The sequence below is a fragment of the Eurosta solidaginis genome, chromosome 3 (genome assembly GCF_040869045.1).
Source record: "Eurosta solidaginis isolate ZX-2024a chromosome 3, ASM4086904v1, whole genome shotgun sequence".
Classification (NCBI taxonomy): Eukaryota; Metazoa; Arthropoda; class Insecta; order Diptera; family Tephritidae; genus Eurosta; species Eurosta solidaginis.
Genome location: NC_090321.1, coordinates 150,527,806 through 150,551,175, shown reverse-complemented (window position 1 = coordinate 150,551,175; position 23,370 = coordinate 150,527,806). Strand labels below are relative to the sequence as shown.

Here is a 23,370-nt window from a genome sequence, read left to right as displayed (position 1 = left end):
CGTCAGCTTTTAAAAAAAATGTGCTAACTCAACCTGTCAATAATATCAGTCTGAATTACTAGTCATTTTTTTGTGCGCGCATTTTATTTATTTATTTAATTTATTCAGTCTAAAAGTACATCCTTTGTTTTTGTTGTATTAATGATAAAGGCACTCCCCGAAGGCTGTGGGGAGTGTTACCGATGTTGATGGCCCTTTGCCGGATATAGATCCGGTACGTTCCGGTAACAAAACACTATTAAAGTACTACTAGCTCGACCATTTAGGGAACGATTGATATGACCACATTAAACCTTCCAGTCCATCCCACCCTCCCCACCCCCTAGTTCCATGGGGAACTTGGGGTCGCCAGAGTCTCGGCTGTCAATGAAACAGGATTCGCCACGGTTAGGTGAGTTGACAATTGGGTTGGAGAAGCTATATATTGTGCTGGCAACCCCTTGAGAAGTTTGCGAACACAACCCCTTCAGATTGGATTTACCCAATTGAGACATGTCTTTGGTGTATGATAAATGCTTTGCGCTGACTATAATCTACTTCAATTCTTACATGTCGATAACTACATGCTTTCTTACAGACTAGTTAAAAATAGAAAACAATTCAAGCTTAAACTTATATAAGCTGGTATTAAAATTAAAAACACTACTGAATCGATTTGCTAGATGTATAGTCCTAGTTATACGTTCATTCATAGCATAATTCGTTTTATGAGTTATTTCGATAAATAATCTATTATGCCGAAGATCACGCAGTGGAATATATGGAATGAATAAAGTAGATAAATCAGAGCAATTCGTGCTAAAGTTTATTACATTATAGGCAAGCATGAGTGAGATAAAAGTTCTTCTGTAATGCAAAGCCTGAAGACCAAGCAATTTGTGCCTGCTGGTACATGATTGGAGGTCGTCTGGCAAGTGAAGCACACGTAAAGCAATTTTTGTAAACATTTTTGAACTTTCTCCATTTTATAGGAGTTAGATTTATAGAAAGGATTCCATATTATTGAGCAATATTCAATAACACTTCTGACCAAGGATATATAAAGTGCCTTCAACGTCACAGGGTCCTTAAAGTCACTGGTATTTCGTCTACTGAACCCAACCATTGCAACAAATTTTGAAGCAACGAAATCAATGTGACTAGAAACAGAGAGTTTGGCGTCAAAAATTACACCCAAGTCTTTACTCTCTTGACAACGATTAAGAGATTTAGCATTTAGTTTGTAGATAAAGTATGTAGCAGTTGTCCTTATGGAATAAGACACAATACAGCATTTGTTTGAATTTAAAAATAAGTTATTGTCTGCGCACCATCCGGCAAAAGAGTCCATATCAGAACCGTTAGAAACAAAATAAATAAATAAATAAATAAATGTAAGGAGCGATAACTTCCGAAGATATGTTAGGCCGAGGTTCCCTTCCAATTTACGTTGTGCTCTTTTTATACTCAGTTGAGCAGAGCTCACAGAGTATATTAAGTTTGATTGGATAACGGTTGGTTGTACATATATAAAGGAATCGAGATAGATATAGACTTCCATATATCAAAATAATCAGGATCGAAAAAAAATTTGATTGAGCCATGTCCGTCCGTCCGTCCGTCCGTCCGTCCGTCCGTTAACACGATAACTTGAGTAAATTTTGAGGTATCTTGATGAAATTTGGTATGTAGGTTCCTGAGCACTCATCTCAGATCGCTATTTAAAATGAACGATATCGGACTATAACCACGCCCACTTTTTCGATATCGAAAATTTCGAAAAACCGAAAAAGTGCGATAACTCATTACAAAAGACAGATAAAGCGACGAAACTTGGTAGATGGGTTGACGTTATGACGCAGAATAGAAAATTAGTAAGATTTTGGACAATGGGCGTGGCCCCGCCCACTTTTACAAGAAGGTAATTTAAAAGTTTTGCAAGCTGTAATTTGGCAGTCGTTGAAGATATCATGATGAAATTTGGCAGGAACGTTACTACTATTACTCTATATGTGCTAAATAAAAATTAGCAAAATTGGATTAAGAACACGCCCCCTTTTTAAAAAAAAATTTTTTTAAATTAAAATTTTAACAAAAAATTTAATATCTTTACTGTATATAAGTAAATTAAGTCAAAATTCAACTCCAGTAATGATATGATGCAACAAAATACAAAAATAAAAGAAAATTTCAAAATGGGCGTGGCTCCGTCCATTTTCATTTAGTATGTCTAGAATACTTTTATTGCCATAAGTCGAACAAAAATTTACCAATCCTTCTCAAATTTGGTAGGAGCATAGATTCTATGACGGTAACTGTTCTCTGTGAAAATGGGCGAAATTGGTGGAAGCCACGCCCAGTTTTTATACACAGTCCACCGTCTGTCCTTCCGCTCGGCCATTAACACAATAACTTGAGCAAAATCCGATATATCTTTACTAAACTTAGCCCACGTACTTACCTGAGCTCACTCTTTCTTGGTATAAAAAATGGGCGAAATCTGACCATAACCACGCCCACTTTATCGATATCGAAAATTACGAAAAATGAAAAAAATGCCATAATTCTATACCAAATACGAAAAAAGGGATGAAACATGGTAACTGGATTGGTTTGTTGACGCAAAATATAACTTTGGAAAAATCTTTGTAAAATGGGTGTGACACCTACCATATTAAGTAGAAGAAAATGAAAAAGTTCTACAAGGCGAAATCAACAGCCCTTGGAATCTTGGCAGGAATACTGTTAGTGGTATTGCATATATAAATAAATTAGCAGTACCCGACAGATGATTTTCTGGATCACCTGGTCCACATTTTGGTGGATATCACGAGAACGCCTTCACATATACATCTAAGGGCCACTCGCTTTTAAAACCCTCATTAATACCTTTAATTTGATATCCATATCGTACAAAAACATACCAGAGTCACCCCTGTCCCACCCTAATGGCGATATCTCGAAAAGGCGTCCACCTATAGAACTAATGCCCCCTCTCTCTTAAAATGCTAGTAACACCTTTCGTTTGATACCCATATCGTACAAACATTCTAGAGTAACCCCTGGCCCACCCTAATGGCGATATCTCGAAAAGGCGTCCACCTATAGACCTAGTGTCCACTCCCTCTTAAAATGCTCAGTAACACCTTTCGTTTGATACCCATATCGTACAAACATTCTAGAGTCACCCCTGGCCCACCCTAATGGCAATATCTCGAAAAGGCGTCCACCTATAGACCTAGTGCCCACTCCCTCTTAAAATGCTCAGTAACAGCTTTCGTTTGATACCCATATCGTACAAACATTCTAGAGTCACACCTGGCCCACCCTAATGGCGATATTTCGAAAAGGCGTCCACCTATAGAACTAAGGATTACTCCCTTTTAAAATACTCATTACCACCTTTCATTTGATACCCATATCGTACAAACACATTCTAGAGTTACCCTGGCCCACCCTAATGGCGATATCTCGAAAAGGCGTCCACCTATAGACCTAATGTCCATTCCCTCTTAAAATGCTCAGTAACACCTTTCGTTTGATACCCATATCGTACAAACATTCTAGAGTCACCCCTGGCCCACCCTAATGGCGATATCTCGAAAAGGCGTCCACCTATAGACCTAATGTACACTCCCTCTTAAAATGCTCAGTAACACCTTTCGTTTGATACCCATATCGTACAAACATTCTAGAGTCACCCCTGTCCCACCCTAATGGCGATATCTCTATCTCTAGGCGTCCACCTATAGACCTAATGCCCACTCCCTCTTAAAATGCTCAGTAACACCTTTCGTTTGATACCCATATCGTACAAACATTCTAGAGTCACACCTGGCCCACCCTAATGGCGATATCTCGAAAAGGCGTCCACCTATAGAACTAAGGATTACTCCATTTTAAAATACTCATTACCACCTTTCATTTGATACCCATATCGTACAAACACATTCTAGAGTCACCCTGGCCCACCCTAATGGCGATATCTCGAAAAGGCGTCCACCTATAGACCTAATGCCCACTCCCTCTTAAAATGCTCAGTAACAACTTTCGTTTGATACCCATACCGTACAAACATTCTAGAGGCACCCTTGGTCCAGCTTTATGGCGACATCTCGAAAAGGCGTCCACCTATAGAACTAAGGATTACTCCCTTTTAAAATACTCATTACCACCTTTCATTTGATACCCATATCGTACAAACACATTCTAGAGTCACCCTGGCCCACCCTAATGGCGATATCTCGAAAAGGCGTCCACCTATAGACCTAATGCCCACTCCCTCTTAAAATGCTCAGTAACACCTTTCGTTTGATACCCATATCGTACAAACATTCTAGAGTCACCCTTGGTCCACCTTTATGGCGATATCTCGAAAAGGCGTCCACCTATAGAACTAAGGATTACTCCCTTTTAAAATACTCCTTACCACCTTTCATTTGATACCCATATCGTATAAACACATTCTAGAGTCACCCCTGGCCCACCCTAATGGCGATATCTCGAAAAGGCGTCCACCTATAGACCTAATGCCCACTCCCTCTTAAAATGCTCAGTAACACCTTTCGTTTGATACCCATATCGTACAAACATTCTAGAGTCACCCCTGGCCCACCCTAATGGCGATATCTCGAAAGGGCGTCCACCTATAGACCTAATGCCCACTCCCTCTTAAAATGCTCAGTAACACCTTTCGTTTGATGCACATATCGTACAAACACATTCTAGAGTCACCCCTGGCCCACCCTAATGACGATATCTCGAAAAGGCGTCCACCTATAGACCTCATGCCCACTCCCTCTTAAAATGCTCAGTAACACCTTTCGTTTGATACCCATACCGTACAAACATTCTAGAGTCACCCCTGGCCCACCCTAATGGCGATATCTCGAAAAGGCGTCCACCTATAGACCTAATGCCCACTCCCTCTTAAAATGCTCAGTAACACCTTTCATTTGATTCCCATATCGTACAAACACATTCTAGAGACACCCCTGGTCCACCTTTATGGCGATATCTCGAAACGGCGTCCACCTATGGAACTAAGGATCACTCCTTTTCAAAATACTCATTAACAGCTTTCATTTGATACCCATATCGTACAAACACATTATAGAATCACCCCTGGTCCACCTTAATGGGGACATCTCGAAAAGGCGTCCACCGATAGACCTAAGGCCCACTCCCTCTTAAAATGCTCAGTAACACCTTTCATTTGATACCCATATCGTACAAACAAATTCTAGAGTCAGCCCTGGTCTACCTTTATGGCGATATCCCTAAATGGCGTTCATCCATAGAACTATGGCCTATTCTCTCTTAAAATACTCTTTAATACCTTTCATTTGATACACATGTTATACAACCACATTCCAGGGTTACCCCAGATTGATTTTCCTTATTTTGTCTCCATAGCTCTCAACTGAGTATGTTATGTTCGGTTACACCCGAACTTAGCCTTCCTTACTTGTTTTTTTTTAATTTTTCCTACAAATTGGCGGGACGGGACCTACTTGTTTTATGCCGACTCCGAACGGCGTCTGCGAGGCAGATGAGTTTTCACTGAGAGCTTTTCATGGCAGAAATACACTCGGAGTGCTTGCCAAACACTGCCGAGGGGCGACCCCGCTTAGAAAAACTTCCTTCTAATTGAAAGACCTTATTTCTAAAATTTTGATGTTTCTTTGCCCAGGGTGTGAACCCAGGGCATTCGGTGTGGTAGGCGGAGCACGCTACCATCACACCACGGTGGCCGCCAATAGTTAGGAATAGTTTGACAAATAAATAGTATTTTTTGTGAAATATATAGTTTTAGTGTTATATTTCAATCATTAAAGGGGAGGAATGATGGGGAAACATATTGAGTAACAAGTAAGGCTAAGTTCGGGTGTAACCGAACATAACATACTCAGTTGAGAGCTATGGAGACAAAATAAGGAAAATCAATCTGGGGTAACCCTGGAATGTGGTTGTATAACATGTGTATCAAATGAAAGGTATTAAAGAGTATTTTAAGAGAGAATAGGCCATAGTTCTATGGATGAACGCCATTTAGGGATATCGCCATAAAGGTAGACCAGGGCTGACTCTAGAATTTGTTTGTACGATATGGGTATCAAATGAAAGGTGTTACTGAGCATTTTAAGAGGGAGTGGGCCTTAGGTCTATCGGTGGACGCCTTTTCGAGATGTCCCCATTAAGGTGGACCAGGGGTGATTCTATAATGTGTTTGTACGATATGGGTATCAAATGAAAGCTGTTAATGAGTATTTTGAAAAGGAGTGATCCTTAGTTCCATAGGTGGACGCCGTTTCGAGATATCGCCATAAAGGTGGACCAGGGGTGTCTCTAGAATGTGTTTGTACGATATGGGAATCAATTGAAAGGTGTTACTGAGCATTTTAAGAGGGAGTGGGCATTAGGTCTATAGGTGGACGCCTTTTCGAGATATCGCCATTAGGGTGGGCCAGGGGTGACTCTAGAATGTTTGTACGGTATGGGTATCAAACGAAAGGTGTTACTGAGCATTTTAAGAGGGAGTGGGCATGAGGTCTATAGGTGGACGCCTTTTCGAGATATCGTCATTAGGGTGGGCCAGGGGTGACTCTAGAATGTGTTTGTATGATATGTGCATCAAACGAAAGGTGTCACTGAGCATTTTAAGAGGGAGTGGGCATTAGGTCTATAGGTGGACGCCCTTTCGAGATATCGCCATTAGGGTGGGCCAGGGGTGACTCTAGAATGTTTGTACGATATGGGTATCAAACGAAAGGTGTTACTGAGCATTTTAAGAGGGAGTGGGCATTAGGTCTATAGGTGGACGCCTTTTCGAGATATCGCCATTAGGGTGGGCCAGGGGTGACTCTAGAATGTGTTTGTACGATATGGGTATCAAATGAAAGGTGGTAAGGAGTATTTTAAAAGGGAGTAATCCTTAGTTCTATAGGTGGACGCCTTTTCGAGATATCGCCATAAAGGTGGACCAAGGGTGACTCTAGAATGTTTGTACGATATGGGTATCAAACGAAAGGTGTTACTGAGCATTTTAAGAGGGAGTGGGCATTAGGTCTATAGGTGGACGCCTTTTCGAGATATCGCCATTAGGGTGGGCCAGGGTGACTCTAGAATGTGTTTGTACGATATGGGTATCAAATGAAAGGTGGTAATGAGTATTTTAAAAGGGAGTAATCCTTAGTTCTATAGGTGGACGCCTTTTCGAGATGTCGCCATAAAGCTGGACCAAGGGTGACTCTAGAATGTTTGTACGGTATGGGTATCAAACGAAAGTTGTTACTGAGCATTTTAAGTGGGAGTGGGCATTAGGTCTATAGGTGGACGCCTTTTCGAGATATCGCCATTAGGGTGGGCCAGGGTGACTCTAGAATGTGTTTGTACGATATGGGTATCAAATGAAAGGTGGTAATGAGTATTTTAAAAGGGAGTAATCCTTAGTTCTATAGGTGGACGCCTTTTCGAGATATCGCCATTAGGGTGGGCCAGGTGTGACTCTAGAATGTTTGTACGATATGGGTATCAAACGAAAGGTTTACTGAGCATTTTAAGAGGGAGTGGGCATTAGGTCTATAGGTGGACGCCTTTTCGAGATATCGCCATTAGGGTGGGACAGGGGTGACTCTAGAATGTTTGTACGATATGGGTATCAAACGAAAGGTGTTACTGAGCATTTTAAGAGGGAGTGTACATTAGGTCTATAGGTGGACGCCTTTTCGAGATATCGCCATTAGGGTGGGCCAGGGGTGACTCTAGAATGTTTGTACGATATGGGTATCAAACGAAAGGTGTTACTGAGCATTTTAAGAGGGAGTGGACATTAGGTCTATAGGTGGACGCCTTTTCGAGATATCGCCATTAGGGTGGGCCAGGGTAACTCTAGAATGTGTTTGTACGATATGGGTATCAAATGAAAGGTGGTAATGAGTATTTTAAAAGGGAGTAATCCTTAGTTCTATAGGTGGACGCCTTTTCGAAATATCGCCATTAGGGTGGGCCAGGTGTGACTCTAGAATGTTTGTACGATATGGGTATCAAACGAAAGCTGTTACTGAGCATTTTAAGAGGGAGTGGGCATTAGGTCTATAGGTGGACGCCTTTTCGAGATATTGCCATTAGGGTGGGCCAGGGGTGACTCTAGAATGTTTGTACGATATGGGTATCAAACGAAAGGTGTTACTGAGCATTTTAAGAGGGAGTGGACACTAGGTCTATAGGTGGACGCCTTTTCGAGATATCGCCATTAGGGTGGGCCAGGGGTTACTCTAGAATGTTTGTACGATATGGGTATCAAACGAAAGGTGTTACTAGCATTTTAAGAGAGAGGGGGCATTAGTTCTATAGGTGGACGCCTTTTCGAGATATCGCCATTAGGGTGGGACAGGGGTGACTCTGGTATGTTTTTGTACGATATGGATATCAAATTAAAGGTATTAATGAGGGTTTTAAAAGCGAGTGGCCCTTAGATGTATATGTGAAGGCGTTCTCGTGATATCCACCAAAATGTGGACCAGGTGATCCAGAAAATCATCTGTCGGGTACTGCTAATTTATTTATATATGCAATACCACTAACAGTATTCCTGCCAAGATTCCAAGGGCTGTTGATTTCGCCTTGTAGAACTTTTTCATTTTCTTCTACTTAATATGGTAGGTGTCACACCCATTTTACAAAGATTTTTCCAAAGTTATATTTTGCGTCAACAAACCAATCCAGTTACCATGTTTCATCCCTTTTTTCGTATTTGGTATAGAATTATGGCATTTTTTTCATTTTTCGTAATTTTCGATATCGATAAAGTGGGCGTGGTTATGGTCAGATTTCGCCCATTTTTTATACCAAGAAAAAGTGAGCTCAGGTAAGTACGTGGGCTAAGTTTAGTAAAGATATATCGGATTTTGCTCAAGTTATTGTGTTAATGGCCGAGCGGAAGGACAGACGGTGGACTGTGTATAAAAACTGGGCGTGGCTTCCACCAATTTCGCCCATTTTCACAGAGAACAGTTACCGTCATAGAATCTATGCTCCTACCAAATTTGAGAAGGATTGGTAAATTTTTGTTCGACTTATGGCAATAAAAGTATTCTAGACATACTAAATGAAAATGGGCGGAGCCACGCCCATTTTGAAATTTTCTTTTATTTTTGTATTTTGTTGCATCATATCATTACTGGAGTTGAATTTTGACTTAATTTACTTATATACAGTAAAGATATTAAATTTTTTGTTAAAATTTTAATTTAAAAAAATTTTTTTTTAAAAAGGGGGCGTGTTCTTAATCCAATTTTGCTAATTTTTATTTAGCACATATAGAGTAATAGTAGTAACGTTCCTGCCAAATTTCATCATAATATCTTCAACGACTGCCAAATTACAGCTTGCAAAACTTTTAAATTACCTTCTTGTAAAAGTGGGCGGGGCCACGCCCATTGTCCAAAATCTTACTAATTTTCTATTCTGCGTCATAACGTCAACCCATCTACCAAGTTTCGTCGCTTTATCTGTCTTTTGTAATGAGTTATCGCACTTTTTCGGTTTTTCGAAATTTTCGATATCGAAAAAGTGGGCGTGGTTATAGTCCGATATCGTTCATTTTAAATAGCGATCTGAGATGAGTGCTCAGGAACCTACATACCAAATTTCATCAAGATACCTCAAAATTTACTCAAGTTATCGTGTTAACGGACGGACGGACGGACGGACGGACGGACGGACATGGCTCAATCAAATTTTTTTTCGATCCTGATTATTTTGATATATGGAAGTCTATATCTATCTCGATTCCTTTATATATGTACAACCAACCGTTATCCAATCAAACTTAATATACTCTGTGAGCTCTGCTCAACTGAGTATAAAAATTGCTAAGTCAGGAGACAAAATTTGGTTTGAGTGAGGAAATTGTGCTAAGTCATAAAATAGCTGCTGGGTTAGCATACATGATTTTTATTTATCTTTTTCAGAGCTTCTACACTCAAAAGTATTGCAACTAAGGTATCCTCATTCACAGTTTAAAAAAAGGTTATTTCAAAAATTATTCATTTTTTTTCGTCTCCTGTAAAATTCGTATAAAGCGACTTAGCACATTTTCACATTAAGCTAACGATATGTTTCTTTATTCTTCTTTCCAGATTATCGATGCCATAGTCACATTCATTACAAAACATAGTACATTTTGCTTATCGATATAACCCTACAAAATAAGCTGAATATCAAACTGATGAGATGCCCATAAACCTTATTTACGGCATTTATGCAAGCGAAAGACAGTATGAATGCGGAACGCGGCTTTCTTCATCAACGAAAACCACCTGACGTCGAGGAGGCCCTCTCGTCGATGTTGTGGACACCTTATGAGCATACTTCTACTGATAGTTCCTCCGATGAAGATGATCAAATTATACGAACTGAACGTATTCACAGATTACACAATAATTATAACCATAAAATAACCAACCAACCTCTCACCTCAACGTACTTTGGTGATGACTCTAAAATGGGTTTGAGTGTGGCTTTGACAACGACACCAACTAAACCAGATGTAGCTAATAGGCTACAGTCAACACCGTTTGTGCCTTTTTCTAATGTTAGCAACAGCAACAATATTAATAACAACGATAATGCAAGTTGTAGTAGGAACCATTGGTATCCTGTAAAGCCCGATTCAATTCGCAAAGAATCAAGAAACGGCAGTTTCCAATTCTCATACCCCTATTATGGACCGCATCCTAGTTTTAACAAATGGCGGTCGCCATCTGTAAGCTCAAAGGAGCCACCTTCGTATGAATCCCTTTATACAAATGGGCCTGCTGCATTAGTGGTAGCTCAGAGATACGACGCAATATTCAAAGACTACAAAGCCGAAACAAACAAAGGAGAGCTGCTAAATAGCAATGATACATTAGTTTATAAAAGAAGGGTAAGTCACATTAATAGACCTATCGCACTTAAGACAGAATTCCACAACTAAACTCTTAGGCGCTTGAGATAATGAGCAGGTTCATCTCGTTTGTTGGCTATCGACGTTGTTGTTGTTGTTGTAGCAGTGCTTTGCCCCATCCAATAGGTGCGACCGATCACAAATTGTCATCAATATCCTCCAACAGGCGTCCAATGAAACTTGCTGTTTCAACAGGGGAGGACCATAATGAGAGGGGTGTTAGAGGCGTTGGTTCCACAATATAGTTGAAGAGATGGTTGGTGTCATATGGGGAAACGTTACAAGCAGGATATATGTATATTTTGTATGTCGGGGTTGATTCTGGATGGGTAAGAGTTTAGCCTGTTACAGTATCCAGATGGAAGTTGAGCTAGAGTGACTCGCGTTTCTTTAGGGAGCGTGCGTTCCTCTTCTGTAAGTTTTGGGTATTGTTCATTGAGTACAGGATTCACCGGGTAATTTCTGGTATAAAGGTCCGACGCCTGTTTGTGGAGTTCACTGAGAACCTGCTTGGGTCTTTGGTTTCATACGGCTGTGTTCTCAGGTACCGTATTTCTTTATAATGCTTACGGAGGTGACTCCTTAAGCCCCTGGACGGTGTTGGCTCATCAATCAGTTTTATGCTGAGATGTCCAGGTTCCTGGGTATTCAACAGGAACTGTTTGGTTAGCATTAAATTTTTCTCCCTATGGGAGTATTCTCGCTTCATTATGGAGAGATCACGGAGGTAGCCGTTTATTCTGTTGCAACCCTCATCGATATGTGGGCCTGTGCCTGTGGCCATTATTTTGCAGTCATCGGCGTAGGAAACGATAGCAACTCCTTCTGGTGGCGAAGGTAGCTTTGATATGTAGAAGTTAAACAAAAGTGGGGATAGGACACCACCCTGTGGCATCCCTTGTTTAATTCTTCGTGGTTTTGATGTTGTGTTTCTATATTGCACCGATGCCTGCCGACCACCCAGATAATTTGCGGTCCACCTTTTAAGACTTGAGGGAAGGGTAGAACCTTCCATGTCTTGCAGTAACGTGCCATGGTTGACCGTATCAAAAGCTTTTGATAGGTCTAGCGCAACGAGTACTGTTCTATGGTGAGGATTTTGATTTAAACCGCAATTTATCTAGGTGCTAATGGCATTTAGCGCGGTGGTTGTGCTATGAAGCTCTCTAAAACCATGCTGATGACAGGCTAGTTGCAAATTTGCTTTGAAATAGGGGCACAAAATGGCTTCAAGTGTCTTGGCTAATGGCGATAGGAGAGATATCGGGCGATATGAATCTCCTATGTTAGCTGGTTTCCCAGACTTCAGTAACGGGACCACCTTGGCCATTTTCCATTTTTCGGGAATGGCAAAGGTGGGAAGAGACAGGTTGAAGACATGTGCTAAATGTTTGAAACCCTCTTTTCCTAGGCTTTTAAGCATCGGCATGGCTATGCCGTCTGGGCCCACTGATTTAGATGGTTTAGCATGACCGCTGGCATCCTCAATTTCTTTGGCGGTGATGGTAATTGGGGACCCACTTAATTTATGTTTATGAGCGCGGCTGTTGACCCTCCGTCTAACTTTGTCAAGCGTAGAATGCATTATATATTGTCGGCAAAAAGCGCTCGCGCATTTTTTCGCATCCGGCAGCACTTTATCCCCAAAGGCAATGGAAATTTTGTAATTGTGCTTGGATGGATTCGATAGGGACTTTATGGTGGACCAAAGCTTACCCACACCGGCAGAGAGGTTATAACTACTTAGATGCTCCTCCTATTTTGCCCGCTTGTCTTCATCCACAAGCAATCTGATGCGTTGGTTTATATCCCTTATTTTGGGGTCGCTGGGATCGAGCCGTTTATAAGGTCATGTTCTCTCGCTAAATTTTGCGGCCTCCGCCGAAAAATGTGGACGAATTTCGGGAATTCTTCCGGCGGGAATAAACCGAGCCGAGGCGGATTCAATGACCTTGCCGAAAGCACGCTCCCTTTGGCGAGCATCAGTCGGGATAGGGAGGGCAGCAAAGCGGCTATGTGTAAAGGATTTGTACTCATCCCACTTTCCTTTTTTAAAGTTCATGAAAGTTCGTATTTCGGTGACGATGAAGTCCGCGGTATGCTCGAGCGAAATTAAAGAGCGAAAGTATTGGTAGGTGGTCGGATGCCAATATTACCATCGGCTGCCAGTTGACGCAGTTTACGGGGCCTGCGCTCATGTTTGATATATCTCGCGAACTGTGACAGCTTCCTACTTTACGCGTGGGGCGTCTCCGTTTATTGTGTAGAACGTCGTTTCTTCTATCTGATCAGCCAACATCTCACCCTGCTGTCAGCCTGCAAGTTTGAATGCCATAGTTCGTGATGGGCATTGAAATCGCCTAAGATAATGCGATTATCGCCAGTGAGTAAGGCGGTGATATTAGGGCGGTATCCACTGCGGCAACAGGTGGCAGGGGGATGTAGATATTGCTGATTTCTAGGTTTACATCGCCTGACCGGACAGATAAGCCAGAGGTGCTAAGACACTTTCCCTGGGGCCGATGTCGGGATTAAATATATGATATTGCACTGAGTGGTGTATGATAAACGCAAGCCCGCCTCCATTTCTGCTCTCGCGATCTTTTCTGTCGACATTATACCCAGATCAGGCATGCAGAGCAGATCTTACTGTGAGTTTAGTCTCTCGAATCGCAGCGATGCGGATGTTGTGCCGCTTCATGAAATCAAATATCTCCGTGATCTTCCCAATTAATCCATTACAGTTTAACGGCAGAATTCTGAAGTGTAGCGGGTGAGACGTCGTCACTCTAGGAGTAAGTGACGGATGACTACGCCTGAGTTGTAAGAGGCTAGGACGCAATAGCTGTTGTGGCTCTGGGACTGGACGTCGCTGGGTAAGCATTGGAATGCCCGGTGTATTTGGGTTTGCGGCCTGGCAACATGGTGCAATGAAGCCCGTCGGGGGTTGCCGTTGCGGAGACCAGAACATCTAGGAAAGTAGCCCCGTCCAAGGTAGGAGCTGCATTGGGTCAATGACACAAACATATATATTCTGTGCTGGCAAACGGTGCAAAAGGTGGTAAGGACTAAAAGACCTACACAATTGCTGCCGGAAAAGAGGGGAAGAAGACGGGCGGGGGCTGATGCTAGGCATTGTTACCAACTCTACTACGGAGATTGCAGCTATGAGTGAGAGCAGCCCTAGGGCGCTGGTGGCGCCGTAGGGCGCGAGCAGCAGCCGGTACTTGTTGTGGATTGCAGAGCAGCAGAGCTGCTGGAAGGTAGTGGAGGCGCTGAGGCGTAGACTACGGGACGCCCTTGGGCGTGAACAGCAAGGAGCTACAAAATATTTATAAAAGTTACGAGGATGTCGGGTTTGGGATCTAGCCCAGAACCACCTGTCCGATGCAACCATCCCTTGCACGTGACCCACTGACAAGAGTATGGCCGTCCTAAAAAGATTCTTTTCCGGCAAACGCAGCAAACCCGTTTCTCAGGGCCGGGGTCAGGAGACGGACCCGGATTGGGTTCGATACCCTCCCGTAGCAGGAGAGTATGGCGTAGTCCTACTGCAAGGAGCTGCTGGGAGGATGACAATTTGTGAGAGGGACGCAACAAATTAAATGGGGTTACACTGAAATGACAGTACTTGGTCGGGAAAAATCCCGAGTCGCTCCGGTACATAGAACCGACTGCCTTGAGAAGAAAATCTTTCTTTCTTCATTGTGCATATTTTTCCTAGATTTTAAGCCAAAGAAAAGTCTAATTCAACGAATCCAATAAGGCTTAGACATATGTTGGCTATACACCAAGCCAAATGCATAAAAAAAACTTAGACTACACGCAAGTGCTCGATTTTGATCTTATTTAACAAAATGAATCGATTTTTTTTTTAGAATTTTAGCCTTCGAAGTAACAGTATAACTCATATTTAACTATAAAGAGGGGCAGAAATGGTAAATCTTTATAAATTTAGAAATATTCAGAGTCCAAATAAAATAATTATTCAATTTACATAGGTGCGGCTTTTTGACGAATACATACCTCATAGGAAATTATGTAAAAAGCTCGATTTAATTTGGAACCATGCATGCGCCATAGTATTGTTGGCTTCGAGTGAAAGGAGGGTGATGAAGTGATTTCATCATTACCATCATTTGGTGCTAGCCGCCTAGGCGATTTTAGCATTTCGTAACAAGCTGTCCCTCTTTCAACATAACTAACACCGCGAACACCAAGGGAGATCAAGTGTTCTTGGCGAAGTTTTCCGCTTCGTCTGCTTCCAAACATGGTCGCCACTAAGAAGTGTGTATCTTCATGCATTCCCCATACCATGACCAAGCTCCAGCCATCCCGGAGAGGACCACAAATCGTCTGCAGGATTTTTTTATCGCACGCTCCAAAGCGCCATTTTTCGTATCTTGGCACGGTCCATGAGTCCGTCCCATACATCAAGGCATCTATGATGAATGATTAATAGAAGGTTATTGACAAAAGGTACTCTCCATTTGATTTCTAAGCTAACATTGCAGACGAGGCAGAACTTGCTGAAGAAGTCCGACTCCGATGGGAGGACCAAGTGTAGAATTATGTGTTAGCCCTTGATGCTGTCAACTAGCGCCGGTTAACGAAATGAGGAAGAAGCAGGAGACCTTTATTAAACGGTGAAAATTGTGTTAACAATTAAGCAGCAATCGGGTTTTAAACGGTTTTATTTAGCTTGACTTGACAGGCTGGTTGGTTGGCTGGCTGGCAGGAATTTTGTAATTGAAATTTAAGTAACTTCCCGATAAGCTACAAGCTTGAAACTTCGAATATAGTTCAGAACCCGATGACAATGCAATCATAACAAAAAAATCACCCCTAGGTTGCGCAAGGATCGAGATATTCACAAAAATCGTATTTTTGGTCCAATTTGGCTCATATTTAGGACACATAATACATTTAAGAATAGAAAGCGACATATGAAACAAAATCGCCACTAGGTGGCGCAAGGGTCGAGATATTCACAAAAATTGTATTTGTGGTCCGATTTGGCTCATATTTGGAACGCGTAATACATACAAGAATAGAAAGCGACCTATGAAAAAAGTCGTATTTCTGGTCCGATTTGGCTAATTTTTGGAGCACATAATACATACAAGACCTATAAAAACAAATCGCCGCTAGGTGGCGCAAGGATCGAAATATTCACAAAAATCATATTTGTTGTCCGATTTGGCTCATATTTGGAACAAATATTACATACAATCCCGTAGAAGTGAAATCAAAATATTTTGGAGTTGGAGGGACGAGCATACGTGGAGCAGAGTCGAGTAAAGTCTTTGGAAGGATTTTGTATTGAGGATTTAGATTGTAACAAATTGTCAGGAAAGAGTCCCTGTAATAATGAGTCACTAAAAGAACTAAATAGAATGAGAAATAATAGGCAATTAAATAAAGACTAAAAACTTGAAATTAAAATAATAATTTCACGCGCCCGACGCTTTTATTTAATTGTCTGATCAACGCCCTAGATTTATGAGGAGTATGATGACTATTATCTTAGGCCTACCTAATTATTTTCTAGCTTTAAGTGTTCTTATTACTTCGTGTAAGTATTGTTTTCAATAAAACCGTTTAACTTAAAATTTTTTTTTTAAATTATTTTATTTCGATTTTGTGGAAAATTTTTTTACTATTTCGCAAATCAGTGTCTATTTTAGTTTTTTAAGAAGAATTCTAATCAAATTTTTTTCAATGGGGTATGAACCCCAGTGATCCTTTGGGTTTTGTTTTCAACAATTTCATATACAACAAAATAAAATGATGTGCAAATATCTAATTGTTTTTATACTCAGTTGAGCAGAGCTCACAGAGTATATTAACTTTGATTGGTAAACGGTTGCTTGTACAGGTATAAAGGAATCGAGATAGATATAGACTTCCATATATCAAAATCATCAGGATCGAAAAAAAAATTGATGGAGCCATGTCCGTCCGTCCGTCCATCCGTCCGCCCGTTAACACGATAACTTGAGTAAATTTTGAGGTATCTTGATGAAATTTGGTATGTAGGTTCCTGAGCACTCATCTCAGATCGCTATTTAAAATGAACGATATCGGACTATAACCACGTCCAATTTTTCTATATCGAAAATTTCGAAAAACAGAAAAAGTGCGATAATTCATTACCAAAGACGGATAAAGCGATGAAACTTGGTAGGTGAGTTGAACTTATGAGGCAGAATAGAAAATTAGTAAAATTTTGGACAATGGGGGTGGCACCGCCCAATTTTAAAAGAAGGTAATTTAAAAGTTTTGCAAGCTGTAATTTGGCAGTCGTTGAAGATATCATGATGAAATTTGGCAGGAACGTTACTCCTATTACTATATGTATGCTTAATAAAAATTAGCAAAATCGGAGAACGCATGATTAGAAGAATTCAATTAGATTTCTAATTGTAAAGGTAAACCAATTTTTTTTGCTAATGACAACTAATTGCAATTAGATTTACCATTAGAAAAAAAATTTCAATTATCTAATGGGAATTAGTTGAACTATTTCTAATTGTTTAATGAATTAGAGAATTTCGCAAATGAACGTAAATTAGCAATCATTAGCAGTATCTAATCATTACTTAATATCTATGGTACAAACAAAGTTTAGAGTCACCTCTGGTCACCTTTATGGCGATATCTCGAAAAGGCGACCACCTATACAACTACCACCACTCCCTTTTAAAACCATCATTAATACCTATAATTTGATACCCATATCGTACAAACACATTCTAGAGTCACCCCTGGTCCACCTTTATGGCGATATCTCGAAAAAGCGTCCACATATAGAACTAAGCCCTACGCCCTTTTAAAATACTCATTAACACCTTTCGTTTGATACCAATATTATACAAACGCATTCTAGAGTCACCCCTGGTCCACCTTTATGACGATATCTCGAAAAGGCGTCCTCCTATAGAACTAAGGCCCAGTCCCTTTTAAAATTCTCATTAACCCCTTTCATTTGATACCCATATCGTACAAACAAATTCTAGGGCCACCCCTGGTCCACCTTTATGGCGATATCTCGAAACGGCGTCCACTTATGGAACTAAGGACCACTCTCTTTTAAAATACTCATTAACACCTTTCATTTGATACCCATATCGTACAACCAAATTCTAGAGTCAACCCTAATCCACCTTTATGGCGATATCTCGAAAAGAACTAAGTCCACGCCTTTTAAAATTCTCATTAACATCTTTCATTTGATGTCCATATCGTACAAACAAATTCTAGAGTCAGCCCTGGTCCACCTTTATGGCGATATCCCTAAATGGCGTCCACCTATAGAACTATGGCCCACTCCCTCCTAAAAAAATCTTTAATACCTTTCATTTGGTACACATGTCATACAAACACATTCCAGGGTTACCCTCATTCAACATGGTTATTTTCCCTTATGTTGTCACCATAGCTCTCAACTGAGTATGTAATGTTCGGTTACACCCGAACTTAACCTTCCTTACTTGTTTTTTATTCATTTATTTACATTTATTTGCTTTGCACACAGAATATATTAACTTTGCTTGGATAACGGTTGGTTGTACAGGTATAAAGGAATCGAAATAGATATATACTTCCATATATCAAAATCATCAGTGTAGAAAAAAAATTTGATTGAGCCATGTCCGTCCGTCTGTCTGTCTGTCCGTTAACACGATAACTTGAGTAAATATTGAGATATATTCATTAAATTTCGTACACGAGCTTATCTGGACCCAGAATAGGTTGGTATTGAAAATGAGCGAAATCGGATGATAACCACGCCCACTTTTTATATATATAACATTTTTGAAAATACAAAAAACCAGATTATTTAGTAAATAATACCCCCTGAAATGTTGAAATTTGACGTGTGGACTTACACTGAGACTCTTGATAAAAATATGAAAACCTTTTTTTTAAATTAGCGTAGCACCGCCCATTTGTGATAAAATCAATTTTACAAATATTATTAATCAAAGATCAAAAATCGTTAAACCTATCGTAACAAAATTCGGCAGAGAGGTTGCCCTTACTACAAGGAATGCTTTGAAGAAAAATTAATGAAATCGGTTAAGGACCACGCCACTTTTATATACAAGATTTTTAAAAGGTCGTGGACGAATAAAATAAGTTATATCTTTGCAAAAAAGAGCTTTATATCAATGGCATTTCATTTCCCAAGTGAATTTATAACAAGAAATAGGGAAAACTTTAAATTTAAAAAAATGGGCCTGGACCGCCCCTTTATGACTAAGCAATTTTCTATGCTTCGGGAGCCATAACTCGAAGAAAAATTTACATATCGTCACAAAATTGGGTACACATATTTTCCTTATAGCATCCACAAAAGCGAATTGCGTGCGAACGGACGTGTATTTGGAGCTCATAAATAGAATAAACATTATTAAGTCTGTGTGCTTTGATAAGCACTAAAAATTGGTGAAGCTGGCAAAGTAGTGACAGGTGATGTACCAGCATTAATAAAGTGCCTTTCTTGTGAGATTCAATTATATTTAACTTAAATAAAAAGGTGAAAATATATTTTGCTTGTGCAGTTTTGTGTAACTGTTAAGCAGAAAATGGAAGAGTGCGGGAAATGTCGCAAAAACATAAGAGGGGAAACAGGTGTAAGATGTGAAGGTGTGTGTGGTAAGGTTTACCATAAAAACATTGCGTGTGCATATATCGATGATTATGGCCTTAATTGTTGCAAGGTTGTAAACTTTTAAGATTTATTTGTGATGATTGCATGACTTATGTTTCCAATGTTGATGAGGCTTTAAGGGAAATCTTGGCTATTTCAGAGGTAAACAAAGTAAATTTGAAAGAGCAGAAAAGCGAAATTGAAAAAATGTTGAGTGAGCATAAAAGGGAAATAAGCGCTTCCATAACTCACAACGAAAGAGAGATGAAAATAATAGTAGACAAAATTTATAAGCTGAACTCAGAAAAACTAGAGTTAAAGAAAAAAATAGAATGCTTGTGCTTAGAAAATGAGGATAAACTAAGTAAAGTTAGTATACCAAATGAGGCGTTCACTAAGCAAAAGGATGAAATTATTAATGAAGTTAAAAAGGTTGCTAATATCCCTAATGAGGTATTTAATAAACAGAAAGAGGAAATTATAAAAGAGGTTAAGAAGGCTGCAAATCAGAATAAAGGTTTTGACGGTGGAAATGTTTCTACATATGCCACTGTTACAAAAGGCATCCCTCCAATTGTTATTAAGCCCAAAGTGAAACAAGCCATTGAGAAAACAAAAACGGATTTAAACAAAATAGATCCATCCCATTTAAATATAGGAAGGGTACAAAACAAAAATAATGGCACCATAATTATAAGCGCTAATACAGCAGGCGACGAGGACAAAATTAGAGATACGCTAACAGAAAAGTTGTATAAAAATGTGTATAATATAGCTGAGCAAAAAGTATATTTTCCTAGAGTTGTGGTAGCTAATATTAGTGCTGAGCATACCGAGAGCGAAATAGTTAGCCGGATCCTTGCGCAGAATGAAATGTATTACAATTAAACGCGCTAAAAAAGAAAAGAGAGGACAACATATTAATGCAGTTATAGAAATAGAGCATAAATATTATGAGGCTATCCTGAGACAAAGGAAAATTAATGTTGGATGGGATCGCTGCCCAGTTTATGACGGTCAAACTGTAAAAAGGTGCTACAAATGTTTAGGGTTTAACCACATAGCTGCCAATTGCACCCGGAAACAGAGGTGTAGTAAATGTCTGGGAGAACATGGGGCAGAAAACTGCAAGGAGAGCATGCCCATTAATAAATGTGGTAATTGCGTAGATGCCAATAATCAGTTAGGTTTTAAGCTCAATATAGACCATAACATAATGAGCCATGACCGCCCAGTTTATCAAAGGAAACTTAAACTGGAAAAACAACGAGTTGGTTTTTAGCAACCAAGACGTACAAGCTAAGTAATAAATGTTTTCGATTTGAAATTTGTCTACTTGAATATTTGTAGTTTGTTAGCAAATAAAGCAGAGCTCGAAAAAATGATAGAAGAAGTGGATCCGGACATTGTTTTATGCTCAGAAACACGTATAACTTCAGATATTCTTGATTCTGAAATTAATATTGCACCGTATACATTAATTCGCTGCGACTCTCATAGTAGACATACGGGAGGGGTCGTTTTATTACTGAAAAAGGAAATCAAGTACAAAGTCAGGTTTAATCGATCTATTGATAGAAATGTATGGTGTGCTATAGTAAAATTAAAGCAAGTGGACATTAAGTGGCAAATAGGTGTGTTGTACCATTCCCCAAGTTCTAGTGACAGTGAATTTTTAAATCACGTAGAGAGTATTTTATCAGAAGTATTAGAATCAGGTACGAATTCACTTCTAGTTGGAGATTTCAATATAAACTTAAATATCAACTCTTCGAGTAGCTACAAACTGAATGATGTACTCGTAGCGCAATGAAACAAAAAATAAATTTCAATACAAGAGTCGCGGAAACTTCTCAAACAAAAATAGATTTATTATATGCAAACGCTGATATACTGTCTTGTGTAAATCTTGAAGATCACAGAATATCCGATCACGAAACTATTTCATTTGCTAAAAAAGTAAGTAATTCAAACCCGTTACGAGGAGTCATTTCATCAACATCTTGGGAGAATTATTCTGCCGATAACTTGACGGCTCTACTGAGGAATTGCGATCTTAGTTTAATAAGAAGCATGAATGTCAACGACATGGTCAACTATATAAATACTTGTTTACTAGATTATATGGGAGTACTAACGTTTGAAAAAAACAGTACGGTAAAGTTAAGAAATAAATGGTATTACCAAGAATTGACAGAATTGAATAAACTAAAATACCGGTTGCACTCACAAACTGGAGCAACGGGTGACTATACCGAATATAACATGGTCGCGAAGTACTACAAAAAACTAATCAAATTTAAAAAGATTAAATACATGGAGAATAATATTGAAATCAATAGTTCAGATAGCAAGCTAATGTGGAAGCATCTTAAGCATGCTGTAAACTTAACGGGGCCACAGGAAAAGATCTTGACGGTGATCGTAAAAGGTGTGACATATGATACACCTCGCGATATTGCTGAAGCATTGAACTCCTTCTTTATAGATAGCATTGTTGATATAAACAGGGAAATTGAAGTTGTTCAGAGTCAGAACGACTTCCAACTTACAGCTAGGTCATGTTTAAAATTCAAAGAAATTACGGTTGAGGATGTTATACGTATAGCAAAAAGGTTCAAAAATATAACTGGGGGGAAAAATTTACTTTCAGAAGGCGTAATTAAAGATTAGGTATCGTACATGGGTTTCTTCTATGCAACCGTTATACACAAATCCATGACTACTGGAATAGTGCCAGACATGTGGAAAATTTCGACAATAGTACCAATTAGGAAAGTAAAAAATTCAGTAATGGTAGAAGAACTAAGGCCGATAAATACATTGCCGAACATAGAAAAAATTCTGGAAATTGTAATAAAAAATCAACTGCTTAATTACTTAGAAAATAATAAAATCCTTATAAAGGAACAATCCGGTTTCCGAGAAAGGCACTCTTGCGATACGGCGTTAAATTACGTCATATCTAGCTGGAAGGAAGAGCTGAGCCTAAAAAAACATATAGTAGCAGTTTTCATTGACCTGAAAAGAGCGTTCGAAACAATTGATAGGAATATAATGCTCGATGAACTACAAAAAATTGGTATTAGGGAAAATGAATTGCAGTGGTTTAGAAGCTTCTTATCAGACCGGAAACAAAGAACAGCCATCGAGTCAGTAGTCCCATCCGAGGCACAAGTGGTCATAGGCTTACCACAAGGGTCGGTATTAGCACCAATCCTGTTCAACATTTACATAAACGATATATCATCAGCACTGAAATATAGTAAAATCAGGTTGTTTGCAGATGATGCGCTACTTGAAGTAAATAAAACGGACATTTCAATAGCAAGGAGAAAATGCAAGAAGATTTGGACTCATTGTATAGATGGCTTTGCATTAATAAACTCAAGCTTAACGTTAACAAAACTAAGTTCATGGTTTTATCTAGGACGACCAATAAAGAATCACTTAATTTAGATCTAAAAATAATGAATATGAGCATTGAGGATGTCAAAATATTTAAGTTCTTAGGGATCCTGATTGAAAATAAACTGAGGTTTACGGATCATATTGATTATATTGTTGCAAAAATGGGCAAAAAAATTGGATTTTGGAAAAGATCGTGTAAACTTATTAGTAAGAAAGTAAACTTATTAGTAAGTAAGTTGAAAGTTTATAGATCCATCATAGAACCAGACTTCTTATATTGCCCTACAAGATTCTTTATTGCCAATGAAACACAAGTAGACAGGTTACAAATTATGCAAAACAAAGCTATGAGATTTATATTGAAAGTGAGGTA

General features: G+C 39.5%; 1 protein-coding gene across 8 annotated transcripts in view; it reads left to right on the top strand.

Annotated features, from left to right (window-relative positions):
* LOC137244361 (homeobox protein 2-like) overlaps positions 1-23,370 on the top strand; it is a 664,619-nt gene that overhangs the window by 129,270 nt on the left and 511,979 nt on the right. For all 8 annotated transcript variants that reach the window (XR_010950927.1, XR_010950929.1, XR_010950926.1 and 5 more), the window contains exon 2: positions 10,122-10,909. Coding sequence is in view for 4 of the 8 variants with exons in the window: in XM_067773278.1 (XP_067629379.1) it covers positions 10,244-10,909 (666 nt within the window). In the remaining 4 variants the exon portion in view is untranslated. The remainder of the gene's footprint in view (positions 1-10,121; positions 10,910-23,370) is intronic.